A 22,272-nucleotide genomic window follows, 5' to 3' on the forward strand; every position below is an offset into this window, starting at 1 on the left:
CGGTGCTGAGTTCGAGGGATTTGACTGAGACAAGATGGGAGGGAGGGGAAATGAGGAAACTGGAGAAATCCGAGTTCATCCCTTGTGGTTGGAGGGTTCCCAGGCGGAAGATGAGGCGCTCTTCCTCCAAACGTCGTGTTGCTATGGTCTGGCGATGGAGGAGTCCAAGGACCTGCATGTCCTTGGTGGAGTGGGAGGGGGAGTTGAAGTGTTGAGCCACGGGGTGGTTGGGTTGGTTGGTCCGGGTGTCCCAGAGGTGTTCTCTGAAACATTCCGCAAGTAGGCGGCCTGTCTCCCCAATATAGAGGAGGCCACATCGGGTGCAGCAGATGCAATAGATGATGTGTGGAGGTGCACGTGAATTTGTGGCGGATATGGAAAGATCCCTTGGGGCCTTGGAGAGAAGTAAGGGAGGAGGTGTGGGCACAAGTTTTGCATTTCTTGCAGTTGCAGGGGAAGGTGCCGGGAGTGGAGGTTGGGTTGGTGGGGGGTGTTGACCTGATGAGGGAGTCACGGAGGGAGTGGTCTTTTCGGAATGCTGATAGGGGAGGGGAGGGAAATATATCCCTGGTGGTGGGGTCCGTTTGGAGGTGGCGGAAATGACGGCGGATGATACGCTGTATATGGAGGTTGGTGGGGTGGTAGGTGAGACCAGTGGGGTTCTGTCCTGGTGGCGGTTGGAGGGACGGGAAGTGGAGGAGATGTGGTGGAGTGCATCGTCAATCACATCTGGGGGGAAGCTGCGATCCTTGAAGAAGGAGGCCATCTGGGCTGTACGGTATTGGAACTGGTCCTCCTGGGAGCAGATGTGGTGGAGACGAAGGAATTGGAAATATGGGATGGCGTTTTTACAGGGGGCAGGGTGGGAGGAAGTGTAATCTAGGTAGCTGTGGGAGTCAGTCGGTTTATAGTAAATGTCCGTGTTGATTCGGTCGCCCGAGATAGAAATGGAAAGGTCTAGGAAGGGGAGGGAGGAGTCTGAGATGGTCCAGGTGAATTTCAGCTTGGGGTGGAAGGTGTTGGTAAAGTGGATGAACTGTTCAACCTCCTCATGGGTGCACGAGGCAGCGCCGATACAGTCATCGATGTAACGGAGGAAAAGGTGGGGGGTGGTGCCAGTGTAGTTGCGGAACATGGACTGTTCCACATATCCTATGAAGAGACAGGCATAGCTGGGGCCCATGCGGGTGCCCATGGCTACTCCTTTGGTTTGGAGGAAGTGGGAGGATTGGAAAGAGAAGTAGTTCAGGGTGAGGACCAGTTCAGTCAGTCGAAGGAGGGTGTCAGTGGAAGGATACTGGTTGGTACAGCTGGAAAGGAAGGAGAGGAGGGCTTTGAGTCCTTCGTGATGGGGGATGGAAGTGTACAGGGACTGGATGTCCATGGTGAAGATAAGGCGTTGGGTACCAGGGAAGCAAAAATCATGCAGGAGGTGGAGGGCGTGGGTGGTGTCCCGAATGTAGGTGGGGAGTTCTTGGACTAAGGGGGACAGGACCGTGTCGAGGTATGCCGAGATGAGTTCGGTGGAGCAGGAGCAGGCTGAGACAATGAGTCGGCCGGGGCAGTCGGGTTTGTGGATTTTGGGCAGGAGGTAGAAACGGGCAATGCGGGTTGTGGGACTATGAGGTTGGAGGCGGTGGATGGGAGATCCCCTGAGGTGATGAGGTTAATGGATGGTCTGGGAGATGATGGTTTGGTGGTGGGAGGTGGGGTCATGGTCAAGGGGGCAGTAGGAGGAGGTGTCCATGAGCTGGCGTTTAGCCTCAGCGATGTAAAGGTCAGTGCACCAAACTACTACCGTGCTTCCCTTGTCTGCCAGTTTGATGGTGAGGTTGGGATTGGAGCGGAGGGCTGAGAGGGGTGGAGAGGTTGAGGCGATTAATGTCGCGGCGGCAGTTGGCTATGAAGAGATCGAGGGTGGGTAAGAGGCCAGCACGGGGCGTCCAGGTGGATGGGCTGTGTTGGAGGCGGGAGAAGGGGTCATCAGAGGGTGGGTGAGAATTTTGGTTGAAGAAGTAGGCACGGAGGCGAAGGCGGCGGAAGAATTGTTCGATGTCTCGCCACGTGTTGAACTCGTATAACTTCATCACCTCAGTGACCAAACAGATAGATGAGAGTAAACCAGTGGTGTATATGGATTTCAGCAAGACATTTGATAAGGTTCCCCACAGTAGGCTATTATACAAAATGCGGAGGAATGGGATTGTGGAAGACTTAGCAGTTTGGATCAGTAATGAGGAGATTTACTAGGATGTTGCCTGGTATGGAAGGAATGTCTTACGAAGAAAGGCTGAGGACTTTGAGACTGTTCTCGTTAGAGAGAAGAAGGTTGAGAGGTGACTTAATAGAGACATACAAGATAATCAGAGGGTTAGACAGGGTGGACAGGGAGAGCCTTTTTCCAAGTATGGGGACAGCAAACATGAGGGGACACAACTTTAAAGTGAGGGGAGATAGGTATAAGGCAGATGTCAGAGATAGTTTCCTTACTCAGAGTAGTAAGGGTATGGAATGCTTTGCCTTCAACGGTAGTAGATTCGCCAAGTTTAAGTGCATATAAGTTGTCATTGGACAGGCATATGGACGTACATGGAATAGTGTAGGTGGGATGGGCTTCAGATTAGTCTGACAGGGCGGCGCAGCATCAAGGGCCAAAGGGCCTGTACTGCGCTGTAATGTTCTATGTTCTATGTAGCAGGGTTGTTGATATGAGTGACTTCAACTGTCCCAATATTGACTGAAACTTCCTTAGTGCAGATGGAGCTGTTTTTGTCAGGAATGTTCAGAAGGGTTTCCTAACTCAGTATGTAAACAGGCGATGAGGGGATGGGTCATTTTGGATTTGGTGCTCGGCAATGAGCCAGGACAGGTGTCAGATCTCACAGTGGGAAAGCACTTTGGTGACAGTGACCACAACTGCCTCACATTTACCACGGCCTTGGAGAGGGAAAGGAGCAGTTACCAAAGGAAGATATTTAATTGGGGAAAAGGAAATTATGACAGGAGCTGGGAAGTACAGATTGGGAGCAATAAGTCCACAGAAAGGGCACAACAGATATGTCGAGACTGTTTAAGAAGCAGTTGTTGCAAGTGATGCACGATTTTGTTCCTCTGAGACAGGCAAGAAGGGAGAATATAGAAGCTTCTCGTCAAAAGGAAGAAGGCAGCTTACGTAAGGTGGAGGATGCAAGGATCTAGCATAGCTTTACAGGCTTCTAGAAAGGAGCTCAAAAATGGACTGAGGAGTGCCAAGGAGGGGGCACAAAAGAGGCTTGGCAGAAAGGATTAGGGAGAACCCAAAGGCTCATACATGAGGAATAAGAGAATAACCCTGAAGATAGGGCCAAATCAGGGATAGCATAGGGAACTTGTGCATGGAGTCCAACCAGGTAGGGAAGCCCTAAATGAGTTTTTTGCTTTGGTTTTCACTAAGGAAAAGGGACCTTGTTGTGAATGAGAACTTTGAGGAGCTGGGAAACAGGCTTGAACAGATCAAAGATTGATGAAGTTGATGTGCTGGAAATTTTGGCAAACATTAAGATTGATAAAACTCCAGGGCCAGACTAGATTTATCCTAGGTTGCTCTGGGAAGTGAGAAAGGAGGTTGCTAAGCTGCTGGCAAAGATCTTGCTTCCTCACTCTCCATGGGAGTTGTACCAGAGGATTGGAGGGAGGCAAATATTGTTCCTCTTTTCAAGAAGGGGAATAGGGAAATCCCTGGCAATTTCAAACCAGTCAGTCTTACGTCGGTGGTCAGCATGGTTTTGGAAAGAATTCTGAGGGATAGGATTTATGACTATATGAATAAAGGCAGTCAGCATGGCTTTGAGAGGGGCAGGTCATGCCTCACAAATTTTATTGTGTTCTTTGAGGTGGTGACAAGACAGGTCAACGAAGGTCAAACAGCGGATGTGGCGTATATGGACTTCAGCAAGGCATTTGATAAAGTTCACCATGGTAGGCTCATTCATAAAGTCAGGAAGTATGGGATACAGGGAGATTTGGCTACCTGGATTCAGAATTGGTTGGCTGAAAGAAGGCAGAGAGTGGCTGTAGATGGAAAGTATTCTGCCTGGAGGTCAGTGAGTGGAGTCCCATAGGACTCAGTTCTTGGGCCTCTGCTCTTTCTAGTTTTTATAAATGACTTGGATGAGAAGGTTGAGGGGTGGGTTAGTAAATTTGCCGTTGACACAAAGGTTGGAGGTGCCATTGATAGTATCAAGGGCTATTGCAGGCTGCAGCGTAACATAGACAGGATGCAGACATGGGCTAAGAAATGACAGAAGGAGTTCAATATCTGCGAAGATAAATGGATAAATGCAAAGTGATACGTTTTGGAACATGGAACTTGAATGCTGAACATAGGATTAAGACAGGATTCTTGGCAGTGGAGGAACAGAGGGATCTTGATGTTCAAGTGCATAGATGCCTCAAAGTTGCCACCCAATGGACAGGGTTGTTAAGAAAGCATATGGATCGATTTTAAGAGCCACTTTTTGCAGTTTTTGCTGCAGCTCTACAAGTGCCTGGTGAGACCACACTTGAATTATTGTGTGCAATTCTGGTCACCCTATCATAGGAAAGATACAGGGGCTTTGGAAAAGGTGCAAAGAAAGTTTACCAGGATGCTGCCTGGACTGGAGGGCTTGTCTTACGAAGAGAGGTTAACCAAGCTTGGACTTTTCTCTCTGGAGAGGAGGAGGAGGAAGAGAGGTGACCTGATCGAGGTATACAAGATAATGAGAGGCATGGATAGAGGCAATGGCCAGAGACTCTTCCCCAGGGCAGGATTGACTGGCACAAGAGTTCTGAATGTACGAATGCATTGCCAGTGGTGGAAGCAGAGTCATTAGGGACAGTTAAGTGACTGATGGATATGCACATCGATAGCAGTGAATTGAGAGGTGCATAAGTTAGATTATTTTATTTTAGATTTATGAATAATCTGTGGCACAACATTGTGAGCCAAAGGGCCTGTTCTGTGCTGTTCCATGTTCTATGTTCTAATATTGGGCCACATCCCTCAGGAAGGATGTACTTGTCCTGGAGCAGGTTCAAAGAAGGTTCACAAGAATGATCCCAGGAATGAAAGGCTTAACATATGAGGAACATTTGACGACTCTGAGACTTCACTTGATGAAGTTTAGAAGGATGCGGGGGAATCTGATTGAAATTTAACAAATACTGGACGGAGTGGATGTTGGGAAGACACTGACAAGAGAGACAAAGATCCACGGGCACAGCCTTAGAGTAAAAGGAAGACCCTTTAGAATGAAGATAATGAGAAAATTCTTCAACCAGAGAGTGGTGAAACTATGGAAATCATTGCCACAGAAGGTTATGGAGGCTAGAGCACTGAATATATTTAAAAAAAAAGAGATAGCTAAGTTCTTGATTACCATGGGGATCAAAGGTTATGGAGAAAATGTAGGAAAATGGGGTTGAAAAACCTATCAGCTATGATTGAATGGCAGAGCAAACTTGATGGGCCGAATGGCCTAACTTCTGCTCCTCTCTCTTATGGTCTTTGTATTCTCTCTAGCCACTGCAGAGGTGCCTTAGGACTGGCTAACGTTGTTCTTCTGTTCAAGGAAATAGGGATAATCCCAGAAATGACTGACCAGTGAGTCTGAAATCAGTGGCTGGGAAGCAATTGGAGAGAATTCTTACAGATAGGATTTACACACATTTGGAAAAGCATGTCCTAATAAGGGAGAGTTAACATGGCTTTAGTGGTCATGGTATTCAGTACAAGAGTCAGGAAATAATCTTATAGCTTTATAAATGTTTGGTTAGGCTGCAATTAGAGTATTGCATTCAACTCTGGTCACTACACCACAGGAAGGATGTGCAGACTTTGGAGAGGATTTATCGTCCCATTCCCATCTCAGTCGAAGCAAAACGCTCAGAGACATGGGATATTTTAACCTCCTTCATTTTAATTCCGGGCCCTGGAGGGAGAGAGAACAACCGCCCACGTGCACAGCAACCAGAGTTCTTGGTCTTCTCTGTCATAGCAGTTTCTTGATGAATTTTACAGGGAGGATCATCCAGACAAGGTAACATACACATTGTAACGGTCACCCACTCAATCAGTGAGCATCAACAGTGAAGATTAAACCATCTGGGATTATACGATGAATGGTTTTCACTTTGCTAACTGGCTTTATATAATAAATGCTTTTTCACCTCATTAACCTACTACCCTTGCCTCCACCACCTTATTGTTTACTGCAAGTTCTTATCTGGTCAAAGTCATGCTAGCTGAGCCTTTGTCACACAACCCAAAACTTAACTCTTTCCCTACCTGCTCATACCTTATACACTTTCTCAGGTGCACAAGAGGTTTACCAGAATGCTGCCTAGATTACAGGGTATAAGCTATAAGGAGAGGCTGGACAGCCTAGGGTTGTTTTCTCTGGAGCAGTGAAGGTTAGGGGAGGCCTGATGGAGAAGATTATAATTTTATGAAAGGCACACAGAGTTGACAATCATAACTTTTATTTTGGATTAGTGGTGCTGGAAGGGCACAGCAGTTCTGGCAGCATCCGAGGAGCAATAAAATCAACGTTTTGGGCAAAAGCCCTTCATCAGGAATAAAGGCAGAGAGCCTGAAGCATGGAGAGATAAGCTAGATAATCTTTATTCCCCCCAGAGTTGAAATGTCTAATACTCAAGGGCATCATTTAAGGTAAGAGGGGAAAAGTTCAAAAGGAGGTGAGGGGGGCAAGTTTTTTTCTAAAACAAAGTGGTAGGGGCTTGTAATGCACTGCCAGGGGTGATGGTGGAAGCAGATACAATAGGAGTGTTTAAGTGTCTTTTAGATAATCACATGAATAAGAAAGGAATGGAGGGTTTTGGACCATGGGCAGGCAGAAGAGATTTGGTTAACTTGATGCCATGTTCAGCAAAAATCATGTGCCAAAGGGTCTGTTCTTGTGCTATTCCATGTTCTATACTTTTAACTGACAGATTATTAGCTATATGTAATAGTGCTTCTACGCTCTTCTGTAGTTTTTAAAAATATGCAAATAGAATGAATCTGGACCATAGCTGTTAATCCTGTGTTTCACTTATGCTTTTCTACAAACTGAAACCTGCAAAACATTTTCAGTCAAATTACTATCATTTTGCAACAGTATTTCTGTAAATACATAATTTCTCATCATTCTTTCAGGCCCTGTTCATTGCAAATTCATAGAATTACACACTGCAATTGTTTCAATGCAACAAAATAGATGACACCCATATTCTGGTTCACTTCTCAGCACAAATGAACAATCAAAGTCAACCTGCCTCATTCAAAACTTAAACTTGACTTGACAGTTAACCACCAGTCATTTTACTAGTGAATTTTCCATAGATAAACCTTTACCATTCAGATTTACTCGGCAACAAGCCAGCGCTCTCCATTCATGTAGTATAAATGTTGGTTCTCCTTTTACACTGATGTTTCTTGCAAATTGCTCTGATACGTGAAGATGTAAATTTTCAATAAAATGTGTCATTTTTCAGAACTTCTGAAGTTCTGCACTATCATACAACTATAAATAGAAAAATATCTGGTTTAGAAAGGAATTTGAATTGTAGAAATTGGACTAGGCTGAAATCATTGATTCCCATGACATACAAAGATGTTCCTGCTATAAAAAGGCTTTTGTCCAGGCTGGATTTAGTAGTGACGATATAAGGAATAATGAGCGAGAATGAACTTGGCAAGCTGAAAAGTCATTTCTCATTGTGTGGTTCCTTGTTTAGATTCTATACAGTTTAAAAGACAAGAAAAAGTTTTTTTTTAGGATACACATTCTAGTTCATTGCTGTGACATGAGCACAGTAAATGATAAATAACGAATGAAAAAAAAAACAGACAGTACTGTTCTCCAATATTAAATCCAAAATAATATCCTTTTGCCATGCATACAATTTAGTTTTTTTTTGCAATCATAGGACAGAATAAATCTAAATTAATGTTTTAATATTCTTTTGTGATATCTTGAATTTATCATTTCAAACTGTGTCTACACTATCACAAGTACTTCACTTTAATGTTATACAAGAGTAAAAAAGATCTTAACATATTCAAAAAGAATGTAGGCTAAAGAATTGGCACACAAATATTGCAGTGCTATCTTTGGTCCATGCTACTTTCGAGCATGGCATCCAGTGGGAATGCAGGATCAGTGAATCAGGCATATCATTCAAAATGTTTCTCTTCAGACAATATAAATTTGAAACAGCAAAATCTATAAATGCATGCTAGCAATGGTGTCCCAGTGATGTCACTACACTAGCAATCTGGAATACCAGGTTAAGTGTTATGGGGACATATGTTTGAATCTCACCTTGGAAACTGGTGAAATTTGAATTAAATTTTTTTAAAAGTCAGGAATAAAACGTTGACCTAATGGCAACCGTAACCATGTGGATTGCCAAACATAACTATCTGGCTCATGAATGTCCTTTGGCGAGGGAAATCTGCCATCCCCACCTGGTCTTGCTCACATGATTCCAGACTCATAATAATCTAGTTGAATAATTTATTAGAGTCATATCAGACTCAAAAACATTATCTTTGGTTCTCTCTCCATTGATGCTGTCATACCAAATTTCCTCCAACACTTTGTTTTTATTACCTAACTTATTGATTAATGATTAGAATGCTTTTTTTAAAAATAGAAAGTGAAATATATTTTTACCTGTTCGATCCATATTCTGGCGGTGATTGATATCTTAGGATTGTTGCTTCTTGTTTAATTGCCAGAGTTCCAGGATATGGTTGAAGCAATTCCTGAGGATTTGGAGAGTGCGAATCATTGTAAAAGTTCGCAAGCTCATGAGATTGGTTAAGTCGTGGCAACATTTGTTTGGTTTTAAAAGGGTATTCTGGAGGAGGACCTCTTGGGTCCACACCCTTTGTCAGGGTTTGAGTAGATTGTTGTCCTCCATTCTTGAAGGGATTATTGGTTTGTTGGGAAAGGAGATTGTTTTTTGAGGCAGGAAGATGTGACTTTACACCATTCCTTTCTAGAGACAGTTGCATTAAACGCTCACTAAGCGAACGAACATGACCTTGTTTAAGTTCTTTTAATGCCTCATCTTTGTGTATCTGCCCAGAGCTTACTCGGTTAACTGTAGGTCTCCCCTCAGTTTTTGTTTTTTGATTAGTGATCCCTGCAACATAGAAATTAGAGCCAACCGATGCTTGCTGCTGCCCTCTGAAGAATTGAGATTGTGCTTTGGCTTCCTCATAGGTTGGTAGTTCTTCAATATTCTGTTGGGCTAGAGTGACACGTGCCTGCTTCTCCATCACACTGTTATCCACCTGATGTTCTTGCCCTTGAGGTTCTTGACGTGCTGACTGATAGACCATTTGGGGATCTTCCTGTGTAAGGTTCTCTGAGGAAGAGTGTGTGCTCCCACTACTGTTAGTTGGGCCGGTGCTCCCTGTGGCTTGCTGCTGTATTGCCAGCAGGTTCATGTTCTCATTTGGATTTCCATATCTTAAATGCTCTTGAATTAGGCGCTGCAAAACTGTTCCCGTTGACACTTCCTCTGAACCTCTCATTTCAAATTTTGGAGTCCCAATGAGGTTCTGAGGGGGTTGGTTGAAAAGTATCTCTTTACCTAGAAAACAACATGCTTGTTAAAATTTATGTACGGTTTATATAAAAGGTGCTTAATTAAATATAAAATGTATTTATATAGATTTTGCAATGTACCAAGCATAAGGAAAAGGTCTTATTTAACAGCTAAATACACTGACATGACCAAAACATGATTTGGAGACACCAGTGCTGGACTGGGTGTAAAAAGTTAAAAATCACACAACACCAGGATATAGTCCAACAGGTTTATTTGGAAGTACTAGCTTTTGGAGCGCTGCTCCTTCATCAGGAGATTGTGGAGAATAAGATTGTAAGACACAGAACTTATAGCAAAAGTTTACAGTGTGATGTAACTGAAATTACATATTGAAGAAAACCCGGATCGTTTGATAAGTCTCCCATCTTTTAGAATGACCACGTTGGTTTCAGTTCTTTCACTTGTAAATGGCAAACTTTTTTAAAAAAGTTACATTCTCAAGTGAACTTTAACAGTTGGTGTCAAGTCAGCCCAGATAATGTATTGAAGGTGTCAGCTCACTGCATGGGTCTGTCTGTGCCACAATGGCCAGACTGATTCTAATCTAAAAAATGAATTTACAGAATCTTACATGGATTCATGCAGTTTTTGAGCAAAGTAAAATGTAATTCTGCAAGTACCAGTTGAGAATGTAACTTTTATTTAAAAACGGTTTGCAATTTACATATGAAAGAACTGAAACCAACATGGTCATTCTAAAAGATGAGAGACTTTAAACAAATAACTTGGGTCTTTTTCAAAGTATAACTTCAGTTACATCACGCTGCAAACTTTTGCTATAAATTCTGTGTCTTACAATCTTATTCTCTACAATCACCTGATGAAGGAACAGTGCTCCGTAAGCTAGCGCTTCCAAATAAACCTGTTGGACTATAACCTGGTGTTGTGTGATTTTTAAATTTGCATGACCGAAACAGGCCATCTTATTATTGTGCACATTGCTATTTATAGGGTTTAGTTTGACATACATTGGCGACTGTTAATTCCTGCATTACAAATGTACCTACACTTCAACAGCACAGTATTTCATTGGCTGTAAATTATTTTGGGCAGGACAGATTCCATGAAGAAAAATGAAGCATTATTTTCTTTAGGCAGCTAGAGAGACCAGTTCTGTATTGTTTTCTTTGAAGTCTAATGCTTTGTGAAGCATTGGAAAACATTACCTTCAGTTCACAAGACAATTTACTGAGCCTATCAATAAATGTTTCAGTATGAAAAATAAAGTGAGAAATTCAACTTGAGAATAAATGTATGCACATCCTATTACTTTATATAATTAAACTTACAAGTATGCTAAAACAAACAGCATAATTACTGATTAGTGGTGGTTTAATTAGGACAGTAGTTCAAAATGTCTGTGAAACAATCAAGGCTAAAAATATTTCATGCATATCCATAAGCTGATAGCAACCAGAAACTAATCTGGTTTAACTATTGCTATCAGTGAAAAATTAAAAAGACAGATACCTTCTTCCGTCGCATTAAAATCTTCTGTATTTAATGGGAAATGCTTGTGATACAGTTCATGTTCCCCATAAAATCCTTGTTCATACAGATATTCACTTTGTTCTAACAAACATAGTGGAGAAACTGCATAACATTCATCTCGGAGATCTGAAAATGAAGTATATGATATAAAGGTTTTAATCTACATATTTACTGAGCTACTGTTGTACTTTAAAAAGCTAACACATGACCATCACATATCAGACATTGTGCCAGATTTATTGTAGCTGTAATTTTTCATTTTTGACAAATGATGAATGAAAAACTTTAACTCTAATTTCACGTGCTGCCAGAACTGCTGAACTTTTCCAGCAATTTCTGTTTTGTCCAAGAGAAGTTTCAATCTTGTTATCAAAGAAAAACGCAGCTTACTGGGAACCAGGCAAACTTATAAGTCAGAGGTAATTAATTCCTTACAAATAAATGTGGAGACTCTAGCTTAAGGCAGTGTAATTTAAGGAGCTATTACACAGGTCTGAATACCTGTATACAGACCTGCATTGTACCTGTAGTATTTCAGGCTCCAGGCCAATGCCTGATAGTTGACAGCACCTGTAGAAGGAAATTGAAGTTAAAGTTTCAAGTTAAGTGCTGCCAGATCTGCTGAGTTTTTCCAGCAATTTCTATTTTTGTCTCTGATTTACAGCATCTACAGTTCTTTCAGTTTATATAACTTCTCGCTCTCTCTCCACTAAAGTCCCTCACATGCCCTTTCACAGCAACATTTCCCTCAATTCACCCACATATCCCAATCTCATTTTTCTGGTTCCATGGAAGGAGCCACCGAGCTTACTATCACTACTCACCTTCCCATTGTTCACTGCTGCTCCAATCAAAGGCCGCTTCTCTCCAATATAGGCTCATAGTGAGCCCAATTGCAGTAAACATGGGAGATAGATATAGGCAGTAACAATTGAACGAGCAGCTCTTCTCGGATTCTGTCAATTCTGCTTACGAGAGTGACATTTCTGATTGGTAGCTCTCTATTAATTTTATAGGGTGTTTTGTAGGCTTTAGAGGTGAATTAATCTGCCTCTTCTGTGTATTTTGAATACAGGTAGAGTAGGCTTCAGCTTAAAAATACCTATTCTTGCCTGAATTTACCAGTTACCAGCTGTAGTCAAAATGTCACAGGACCAAGTTAGCAGCTAAACAAGATAACCATATTCCAGGCCCCGAGAGTTCAGTACCAGTTAACAACACAACATAACACAACTGTTATATGTCCCATTATCTAGGATTCTTCCTTATTTACATACGTTTTTTAAATTTAGCTCAATGATACTTCAGTCTAGTGCAATGACATTGAAACATATCTCAATGTTCAAATGTCTTAGCTTATTTATCTGACCTTCCTCTTGGAGAAGGTAAGGCAAGGCATGTTAGAATCAGCCATGATCTTAATTAATAGAAGAACTGTGTGAACTGTTCCTGCTATTATGTTTTTCATATTATTAAGTTTGGTTTTAAAGGCCTTGGCTTAAGTATAACTTATTGATTATTCCTCAAATTTAATCTGTTTTCCATCTCTTATCTTTAACTGTGGAAGCAAAAACATAAAAGCATAGAATATAGGAGCAGGAATAAGCCATTCAGCCCTTTGAGCCTAGCCATTCAGTATGATCGTAACTACTCATCCATCACAATATGCTGTTTCTGCTTTCTTTCCATATCCTTTGATCCCTTTATCCCAGGACATATACCTACCTCTTTTTTTTAATATAACATTCGATCACTGTGACAGAATTCCAGAGGCTCACCACTCTCCTATTTGGCCTAAACTTTATCATTAGATTGTGACCACTAGTTTGGGCTTCCTGTTTAAAATTGTTAGAATTTTGTATGTTTCTATGAGATCCTACCCCCTTCATTTTTCTAAATTCTAGTGAAATCTAGTCCTAATCATTCCAGTCTCTCACCATACGTCTATCCTACTATTCCAGGAATCAGTCTAGTAAATCTTCTTTGCACTCTCTCAATAACCAGAGCACCCTTCCTCAGATAAGGATACCAAAGCTGCACATAATGGTACTGATAAAAATACCTTGTATAGGTGCAGCAAGACTTCCCCTCTTCTGTACTCTAATCTAATTACTAAGACCACCAACACACCATTTAGCTTCTTCATCACTTATTGTACCTACATGCCTACAATCAGTGACTGGTGTTATAGGACACCCAGATATCATTGCACCTTCTCTTTTCCCAGTCTATCATGATTCAAATAATCATTAGCTTGCCTGTTCTCTTTTTTTAAACTACCAAAAGCATCCATCCATCACATCAGCATTTCAGAAACAGCTTTCATGAACATCACAGTGAGCAGTGTTATGGTCCTCTGTGACTGTGTGACTTTACTTTTATTATGCTATAAAACATGAAATAAGTTTTTCAGTCTGTCTCAGTAACTGGTCAGCAGCTCACACCAGAGTACTTAATGAATGGGATGAAGGTAGAAGATTTGTATTAATCTTTAATTTGTTCCAAGTAAGCATTTTTGAGGGTGATTTTATTTTACTGCTTTATGCTTCCTGGTTAGGTAACTGTGAGAATGTTTTTATGCGATTAGTTACTTGAACAGCCTTTTGATGTTATTCCAGCTTCAAGCTGAGAATACCCAGCGAAGTACACTGTAATCACTCACAATATCACTGAAATGGGGTAGAGGTTAAATTCTCCCTGCTGACTATAAACTCCAGGCCATAGATTTGGGAGATTTCTAGTCCTAGACAAATCACCAAGAAATCCCTGAAACGGGTCCTCAACTCGAGGTGTGAATGTGAAGAAAAAAAATCACAAAGGTATCCAAATCCAGTCATGGTTTTTCCTAAGAGCTGAGAAACAGATTTATAGAAAGTTTCAAAAGGAGAACATGTAATTTGAAGTTATCAGGAAAACTGATACACGAGAAATATGGCATGTACAAAATATTACATTAAGCTATGGAGACACATTGGCCTAAACAGTTCTTCTGTGAAATAAAACTTCATTTCTGGCTTTGTCTTGCTCAGTGTTTTCAAGGTTTACCTTAAAAAAAACATGAATAAGTCAGAGCACATGAAAGGCATGACTATAATGCTATGATAAGTCCATAACACTGGAAGAGGAGAAATTCAGCCATTCAGCCCATCAAGTCTGATGATAGGTTTTCATCCCTATTTTCCTGCTTTCTCCCTGTAACATTTGATCCCCTTGGCAATCAAGAGCTTATCTCTGCTTTAAATATAGTCAATGACCTAACCTCCACAGCCTTCTGTGGCAATGAATTCCACAGATCCACCACTCTCTGGCTAAAGAGGTTTCTCCTCATCTCCATTCTAAAGGGTCTTCCCTTTACTCTAAGGCTGTGCCCATGGGTCCTCGTCTCTCGTCAATGGAAACATCTTTTCAACATCTACTCTGTCCAGGCCTTTCTGTATTCTGTAAGTTTCAATCAGATCCCCTCCCCACACTCACCCACTCATCCTTTTAAACTCCATCGAGTATAGACCCAGAGTCCGAAATGTTCCTCATATGTTAAAGCCTGGGATCATTCTTAAGAATCTCCTCTGGACCCGCTCCAGGGCCAATGCATCCCTCCTAAGATATGGGGCCCAAAACGGCTCTCTATACTCTCAATGTGGTCTAACCAGAGCCTTATAAAAGATTCAGATGTACATACCTGCTTTTACATTCTAGTCTTCAGAGCTGAATGACAACATTATATTTGCCTTCCTAATTACTGTCTCCTAAGTTTACCTGAAGAGAATCCAGGACCGGAACGCCAAAGTTCTTTCGTACTCCGGATATCTGAATTTTCTCCCCATTTAGAAAATAGTCCAGTCTTCTATTCTTCCAACCAGAATGTATGACCTCATAATTTCACAGTGTCTTTCATCCTAGCCCACTCTCCTAAACTGGTCTAAAGCTTTCTGCAGCCTCCCTGCCTCATCAACACTACTTGTCCCTCCACCTATCTTTGTATCATCTACAACCTAGCCAGAATGCCTTCAGCTCCTTCATACAGATCATTAATGCACAAAGTGAAAAGTTGTGGTCCCAATACTGACATTCCTGAAGAAGGGCTCATGCCCAAAACGTCGATTCTCTTGCTCCTTAGATGCTGCCTGATCTGCTTTTCCAGCAACAATTTTCAGTCCCAATACTGACCACTAGTCACTGGCTTCCATCCTGAGGAGAACCCTTTTATCCTCACTCTCTGCCTTCTGCCAGACAGCCAATCTTCAATCCATGCTTCCTTGACTCTAACACCATAGGCCCTTAAGTTAATCAGCAACCTCCTGTGGCACAGTGGTTAGCACTGCTGCCTCACAGCGCCAGAGACCTGGGTTCAATTCCCAACTCAGGCGACTGACTGTGTGGAGTTTGCACGTTCTCTCTGTGTCTGCGTGGGTTTCCTCCGGGTGCTCCGGTTTCCTCCCACAGTCCAAAGATGTGCGGGTCAGGTGAATTGGCCATGCTAAATTGCCCGTAGTGTTAGGTATGGGGTAAATGTAGGGGTATGGGTGGGTTGCGCTTCGGCGGGTCAGTGTGGACTTGTTGGGCCGAAGAGCCTGTTTCCACACTAAGTAATCTAATCTAAAATTATCAAAGGCCTTCTGGAAATCCAACCAAATAACATCCATTGGTTGTCCTTGGTCTAACCTCCTCAAAGAGTTCTAACAGATTCTTCAGGCATGACCTCCCTTTGATGAAATCATACTGACTTTGCCCTATTTTACTATGCACTTCCAAGTATTCAGACATCTCATCCTTCACAATGGACTCCAAAATCTTACCAATGACTGAGGTCAGGCTAATCAGCCTATAATTACCCATTTTTTTGCCTTACTCCCTTCTTAAACAGGGGAATTACATTAGCAATTTTCCAGTCCTCTGGGACCCTCCCTGACTCCAGTGATAGCAGAAAGATCACTACTCAAGGCTCCACTATCTCTTCAGCTATCTCCTTCAGAACTCTAGGTGTAGCACATCTGGTCCAGATGACTTGTCCACTTTCAGATCATTCAGGTTTTTCTAGCACCTTCTCCTTGATGATGACCACCATACTCATTTCTGCTCCCATGTCTTTTGAATCTTTGGAATATTACTTGTGTCTCCCACTGTGAAGACTGAAACAAAGTATTATTCAGTTCCTCAGCCATTTTGTCATTCCCCCTTCTCCAGCATCATTTTCCAGTGACCCAATGTTCACTTTTGCCTCTCTTTTCCCAGTTATATATTTGAAAAAACTCTTGCAATCTTCCCTAGTATTACTGGCTAGTTTACCCTCATGTTCAATTTTCTCCCTCCTTATTTCTTTGTTGTCCTCTGTTGGTCATTGAAGGCTTCCAAATCCGCTGGTTTCCCGCTGCCCTTCGCCACATTATATGCTTTCCTTTTTCTTTTATGCTGTCCCTGTCTTCCCTGGTCAGCTAATGTTACCTCATCCTCCCTTTGACATGCCTTTTCTCCCCCCAGGATAAATTTTTGCTGTGTCTCCCTATATACTCAAAGAAACACCTGCCACTACTGTTCCACAGTCTTTCCTACTAGGGTCCCCTCCCAGTCAATTCTACCCAGCTCCTTCCTCATGCCTGTGTAGTTGCCTTTATTCAACTGTAATAGAATTACTTCTGAATCTACTTTCTCTCTCTCAAATTGCAGAGTAAATTGTATCATATTATGGTCACTGCCTCCAAAGGGCAGCATGGTGGCACAGTGGTTAGCACTGCTGCCTCATAGCGCCAGAGACCCGGATTCAATTCCTACCTCTAGCGACTGTGTAGAGTTTGCACGTTCTTCCCATGTCTGTGTGGGTTTCCTCCAGATGTTCCCGTTTCCTCCCACAGTCCAAAGATGTGCGGGTCAGGTGAATTGGCCATGTTAAATTGCCATAAGTGTTAGGTAAGGGGCAAATGTAGGGGTATGGGTGGGTTGCTCTTTGGCAGGTCAATGTGGACTTGTTGGGCCGATGGGCCTGTTTCCACACTGTAAGTAATCTAATCTAATCTAATCTAAGAGATTTTTCACCTTAAACTCCCTTATTAGGTCTGCCTCATTGCACAACACTAAAGCCAATATTGCCTGTTCCCTAGTGGGCTCCACCATAAGCTGCTCCAAACAGCCATCTCATAGACATTCCACAAATTCCTTTTCTTGTGATCCACGACCAACCCAATTTTTCCAGTCCATCTGCATATTGATATTCCTCTAGATCACCTTAGACTTTGCCTTTCTTATACACCTTTTCTATCTCTTGGTGTATCTTGTGCTCCAAATTCTGCCCACTGTTTGGAGGCTTGTTACCAGGGACCCAGGTTTGATTCCCACCTTGGCTGATTATCTGTAGGAGGTTTGCACATTCTCCTGGTGTCAGTGTTGGTTTCCTCTGGGTGTTCCAGTTTCCTCCCACAATCCAAAGATGTATAGGCCAGGTGAATTGGCCATGCTAAATTAACCATAGTGTTAGGTGCATTAGTCAGGCGTAAATATAGGGTAGGGGTATGGATCTAGGTGGGTTACTCTTCGGAGGTTTGGTGTGGACTTGTTGGACCGAAGGGCCTGTTTCCATACTGTAGGGAATCTACTCTAAATCATATCAGAAATAAATCTCGACCCATTTGCCAGAATTTGGCCTATAACATTCTTACCCTCTTTTATTCATATACCCAGCCAGTTGCCTTTTAAGTATTGTAATTATATCAGCCTCCATCACGTTCTCTGGCAGTTAATTCCATATACGCAGCACCCTACTTGTGAAAAAATTGTCCTCGGATCCTCTTTAAATCTTTCCCCTCTCACCTTAAACCTATATCCTCTAGTTTTGGATTCTTCTACCCTGTTTACTTACCTTATCCATGACCCTCGTGATTTTAGAAATCTCTGTAAGGTCAACCCTCAGCCTCCGATGTTCTAGAGAAAATATCCCCAGTCTATTCAGGTATTATATCTTAATGCTATAAAGGATAAGGTAAATGAGCTTGTGACGCATATCAAAATTGGCAGGTATGACATGGTGAGCATCACGGAGACGTGGCTTCAGGGGATCAGGATTGGCAGCTGAATATTCAAGGATATACATTCTATCAAAAAGATGGTCAAGTGAAGAAGAGGGAGTGGGGTTGTCTTGTCAGTAATAAATGAAATTAAATCAATAATAAGAAACGAAATAGGGTTCAGATGGTGTTGATTCTGTGTGGGTAGAATTGAGGAACCACAAAAGCTTAAAAAAAACATAACTGGACATATGTACAGGCCTCCAAATTTAGTCAGGAGCAAGATACACCAGGAGATAGAAAAGTTGTGTGGGAAAGGCAAAGTTACATTGATCATGGAGGATTTCAATATGCAGGTGGACTGGGAAAATCAGGTTGGTAGTGAATTGCAAGAAAAGGAATTGGTGGAATGTCTATGAGATGGCTTTTTGAAGCAGCTTGTGGTGGCCCACTTGGGAACAGGCAATACTGGATTTAGTGTTGTGCAATGAGGCAGACTTCATAAGGGAGCTTAAGTTGAAGGAACACTTTGGAAACAATATGATTGATTCTATCTTCTCCCTCTCAAATTGTAGAGCAAATTCAGAGGTAACAGTAATACCATTGAATAAAGGCAACTACAGAAACATGAGGAAGGAGCTGGGTAGAATTGACTGGGAAAGGAGCCTAGCAAGAAAGACAATGGAACAGCAATGGTAGGAGTTCAAACCATAGAATAGAATCCCTACAATGTGAAAACAAGCCCTTTCGGCCCAACAAGTTCACACCGACCCTCCAAAGAGTATCCCATCCAAAACTATTCCCCTACCCCATGACTCTACATTTACTCTAGACTAACACACCTAACCTACACATCTCTGAACACTGTGGACAATTTAGCATGGCCAATTCACTTAACTTGCACATCTTTGGACTGTGGGAAGAAACCAGAGCTCCTGAAGGAAACCCACGCAGATACAGGGAGAATGTGCGAACTCCACACAGACGGTTGCCAGAGGCTGGAATTGAACCCAGGTTCCTGGCGATTGAGGCATCAGTGCTAGCCACTGAGCCACCATGCCACCCCTAAGTCTCTGGGAGTATTTCAGGAGAGACAGCAGAGATTCACCCCAAGGAAAAAGAAGCATGGTACAGGGACGACGAGGCAACCATGGCTGACTAGGGAAGTCAGGGACAGCATTAAAGCAAAAAGAGAAAGCATACAATGTGGTAAAGGGTCATGGGAAACTAGAAGATTGAGAAGCTTACAAAGACCAACAGAAGGCAACAACAAAAAAAAAGTAAAGGAGAGAGAAGTTTAAATATGAGGGTAAGCCAGTCAGTAACGTAAAAAGACTAAAAATTTCTTTAGATAGCTCAAGGGCAAAAGACACAAAAGTGAGCATTGGGTCGCTGAAAAATGATGCAGGAGAGATAGTAGTGGGAAACAAGGAAATGGCGGAGGAACTGAATACTTACTTTGCCTCAGTCTTCTCGGTAGAAGACATGAATAATATCCCACAAATTCAACAGTGTTTGAGGGGGCAGAGCTGAGTAAGGTGGCCATCACCAGGGTGAAGGTGCCAGAAAAAAAGTGAATGGCCAGAAGGTGGATAAGTTAGCTGGCACAGATGGACTACACCTCAGAATTCTAAGGGAGATAGTTGAAGAGATAGTGATGGCATGAGTGGTGATCTTTCTGGAATTGCGAGTCTTAGAGGACTAGAAAATTACTAATGTGACATGTGCTTACAAAGGAATAAGGCAGAAGATAAGATCCTGGGTAAGATCCTGGAAGCTCTGCGAAGGATGAGATTTCTGAATACTTAAAAAAACAATTTGGAAAAATAGGGCAAAGTCAGCATGATTTCATCAAGGGGAAGTCATGTCTGACAAATCTGCTAGAATTGTTTGAGGAAGAAATGAGCAGGTTAGACCAGGGAGAGCCAATCGATGCTGTCAACCTGGACTACAAGAAGACCTTTGACAAGGAACCGCACAGGAGGCTGCTGATTAAAATAATGGCCCATGATGTGAGAGGCTAGGTGGTAGCATGGACAGAGGCTTGGCTGTCTGACAGAAAGCAGTGACTGGGGGTGGTGCTCCGCAAGGCTCAGTGTTGGGACCACAACTTTTCACTTCATACATTAACAATCTAGATGAAGGAACTGAGGGCATTCTGGCTGCGTTTGCAGATGACACAAAGATAGGTGGAGGACCAGCTATACACCAGATGGCAATAGCTACAGCTGAGGGAAAAGGCAATTACAATGTGATTAGACAAGATTTAGGATGCATAGGATGAGGAAGGAAGCTGCAGCAGATGTACACAATTGAAATGGAGCTTATTCAAGGAACAGCTACTGCAGGTCCTTGATAAGTACGTACCTGTCAGACATGACGAAGTTGTCAAATGCAGGAGCCATGGTTTACTAAGGAAGTTGAATCTCTTGTCAAGAGGAAGAAGAAGGCTTATGTTAGGATAAGATGTGAAGACTCAGTTAGGGTGATAGAGTTACAATTTAGCCAGGAAAGACCTAAAGAGAGCTAAGAGCAAGGAGGGGACATGAGAAGCTTAAGCTTTCTATAGGTACTTAAGAGATAAAGAAATGACTAGAGGAAGATTAGGACCAATCAAGGACAGTAGTGGGAGGTTGTGTGTGGAGTCAGAGGAGATAGGAGAAGCACTAAATGAATATTTTTCATCAGTATTCACACTGGAAAAAGACAATGTTTTTGAGGAGAATACTGAGGTACAGGCTACTAGACTATTTGGGATTGAGTAAAAAATGAGGTCTGCAGATGCTGGAGATCACAGTTGAAAATGTGTTGCTGGTTAAAGCACAGCAGGTCAGGCAGCATCCAAGGAATAGGAAATTCAACGTTTCAGGCATAAGCCCTTCTTCACAAGGAGGAGGTGTTAGAAATTCTGCAAAGTGTGAAAATAGATAAATCCCCTGGACTGAATGGGATTTATCCTAGCATTCTCTAGGAAGCCAGGGAGGAGACTGTTGAGTTTTGGCTTTGATATTTATGCTGTAACTGTCTACAGGAATCGTACCAGAAGACTGGAGGATAGTAAATGTTGTTCTCTTATTCAAGAAGGGGAGTAGAGACAACCCATGTAGTAAAAACAAATCTATCTGCAACGGATATAAGTTGTGCAGGTTCGGGAGGCGATGTCTGTGTGTGAGTGTGAGTGTGAGTGTGAGTGTGAGTGTGAGAGAGAGAGAGAGAGAGATTGTGTTGTCCCTTAAAGTCATGTTATGCAATTTATTTTTGGGGCAGCACGGTGGCACAGTGGTTAGCACTGCTGCCTCACAGTGCCAGAGACCTGGGTTCAATTCCCGCCTCAGGCAACTGACTGTGTGGAGTTTGCATGTTCTCCCAGTGTCTGTGTGGGTTTCCTCCGGGTGCTCCGGTTTCCTCCCACAGTCCAAAGATGTGCAGGTCAGGTGAATTGGCCATGCTAAATTGCCCGTAGTGTTAGGTAAGGGGTAAATGCAGGGGTATGGGTGGGTTGCGCTTCGGCGGGTCGGTGTGGACTTGTTGGGCCGAAGGGCCTGTTTCCACACTGTAAGTAAGTAATCTAATCTAATCTAATCTAATCTTATAAACCAGTAAGCCTTAATTTGATTGTGGGTAAAGTGTTGGGAAAGATTATAAGACACAGGATTTATAAATCATCTCGATAAGAATAATTTGATTACGGATAATCCACACTGTTTTGTGAAGAATAGGTCATGCCTCACAAACCTTATTGTGTTCTTTGAGATGGCGACCAAACAGTTGGATGAGGGTAAAGCCATTGACGTTGTGTATATGAATTTCAGTAAGGCATTTGATAAGGTTACCCATGGTAGGCTACTGCACAAAATAAGGAGGCATGGGATTAGGGGTGATTTAGTTGTTTTGAGTCAAAAATTGGCTAGCTGAAAAAAGTCAGAGGGCGGTGGTTGATGGGAAATGTACATCTTGGAGTTCTGTCACTAGTGGTGTATCACAAGGATGTGTTTTTGAGCCACTGCTGCATGTCATTTTTATAAACAACCTGGATGAGGGTGTGGAAGGATGAGTTAGTAAATTTGCAGGTGACACTAAGGTTGGTACAGTTGTGGAAAGTGCAGAAGGATGTTGTAGGTTACAGATGGACATAGATAAG

At 42.4% G+C, this 22,272-nt stretch overlaps 1 protein-coding gene across 3 annotated transcripts in view; it reads right to left on the minus strand.

Moving 5' to 3' along the window:
- Nucleotides 1-22,272, minus strand: part of amotl1 (angiomotin like 1) — a 244,441-nt gene that overhangs the window by 137,132 nt on the left and 85,037 nt on the right. For all 3 annotated transcript variants that reach the window (XM_060825947.1, XM_060825948.1, XM_060825949.1), the window contains exons 5-6: nt 11,116-11,262; nt 8,700-9,627 (exon numbers count right to left, since the gene is read on the minus strand). In XM_060825947.1, coding sequence (XP_060681930.1) covers nt 8,700-9,627; nt 11,116-11,262 — 1,075 coding nt within the window. The remainder of the gene's footprint in view (nt 1-8,699; nt 9,628-11,115; nt 11,263-22,272) is intronic.

The sequence above is a fragment of the Hemiscyllium ocellatum genome, chromosome 6, assembly GCF_020745735.1.
Source record: "Hemiscyllium ocellatum isolate sHemOce1 chromosome 6, sHemOce1.pat.X.cur, whole genome shotgun sequence".
In the NCBI taxonomy this organism is placed as follows: Eukaryota; Metazoa; Chordata; class Chondrichthyes; order Orectolobiformes; family Hemiscylliidae; genus Hemiscyllium; species Hemiscyllium ocellatum.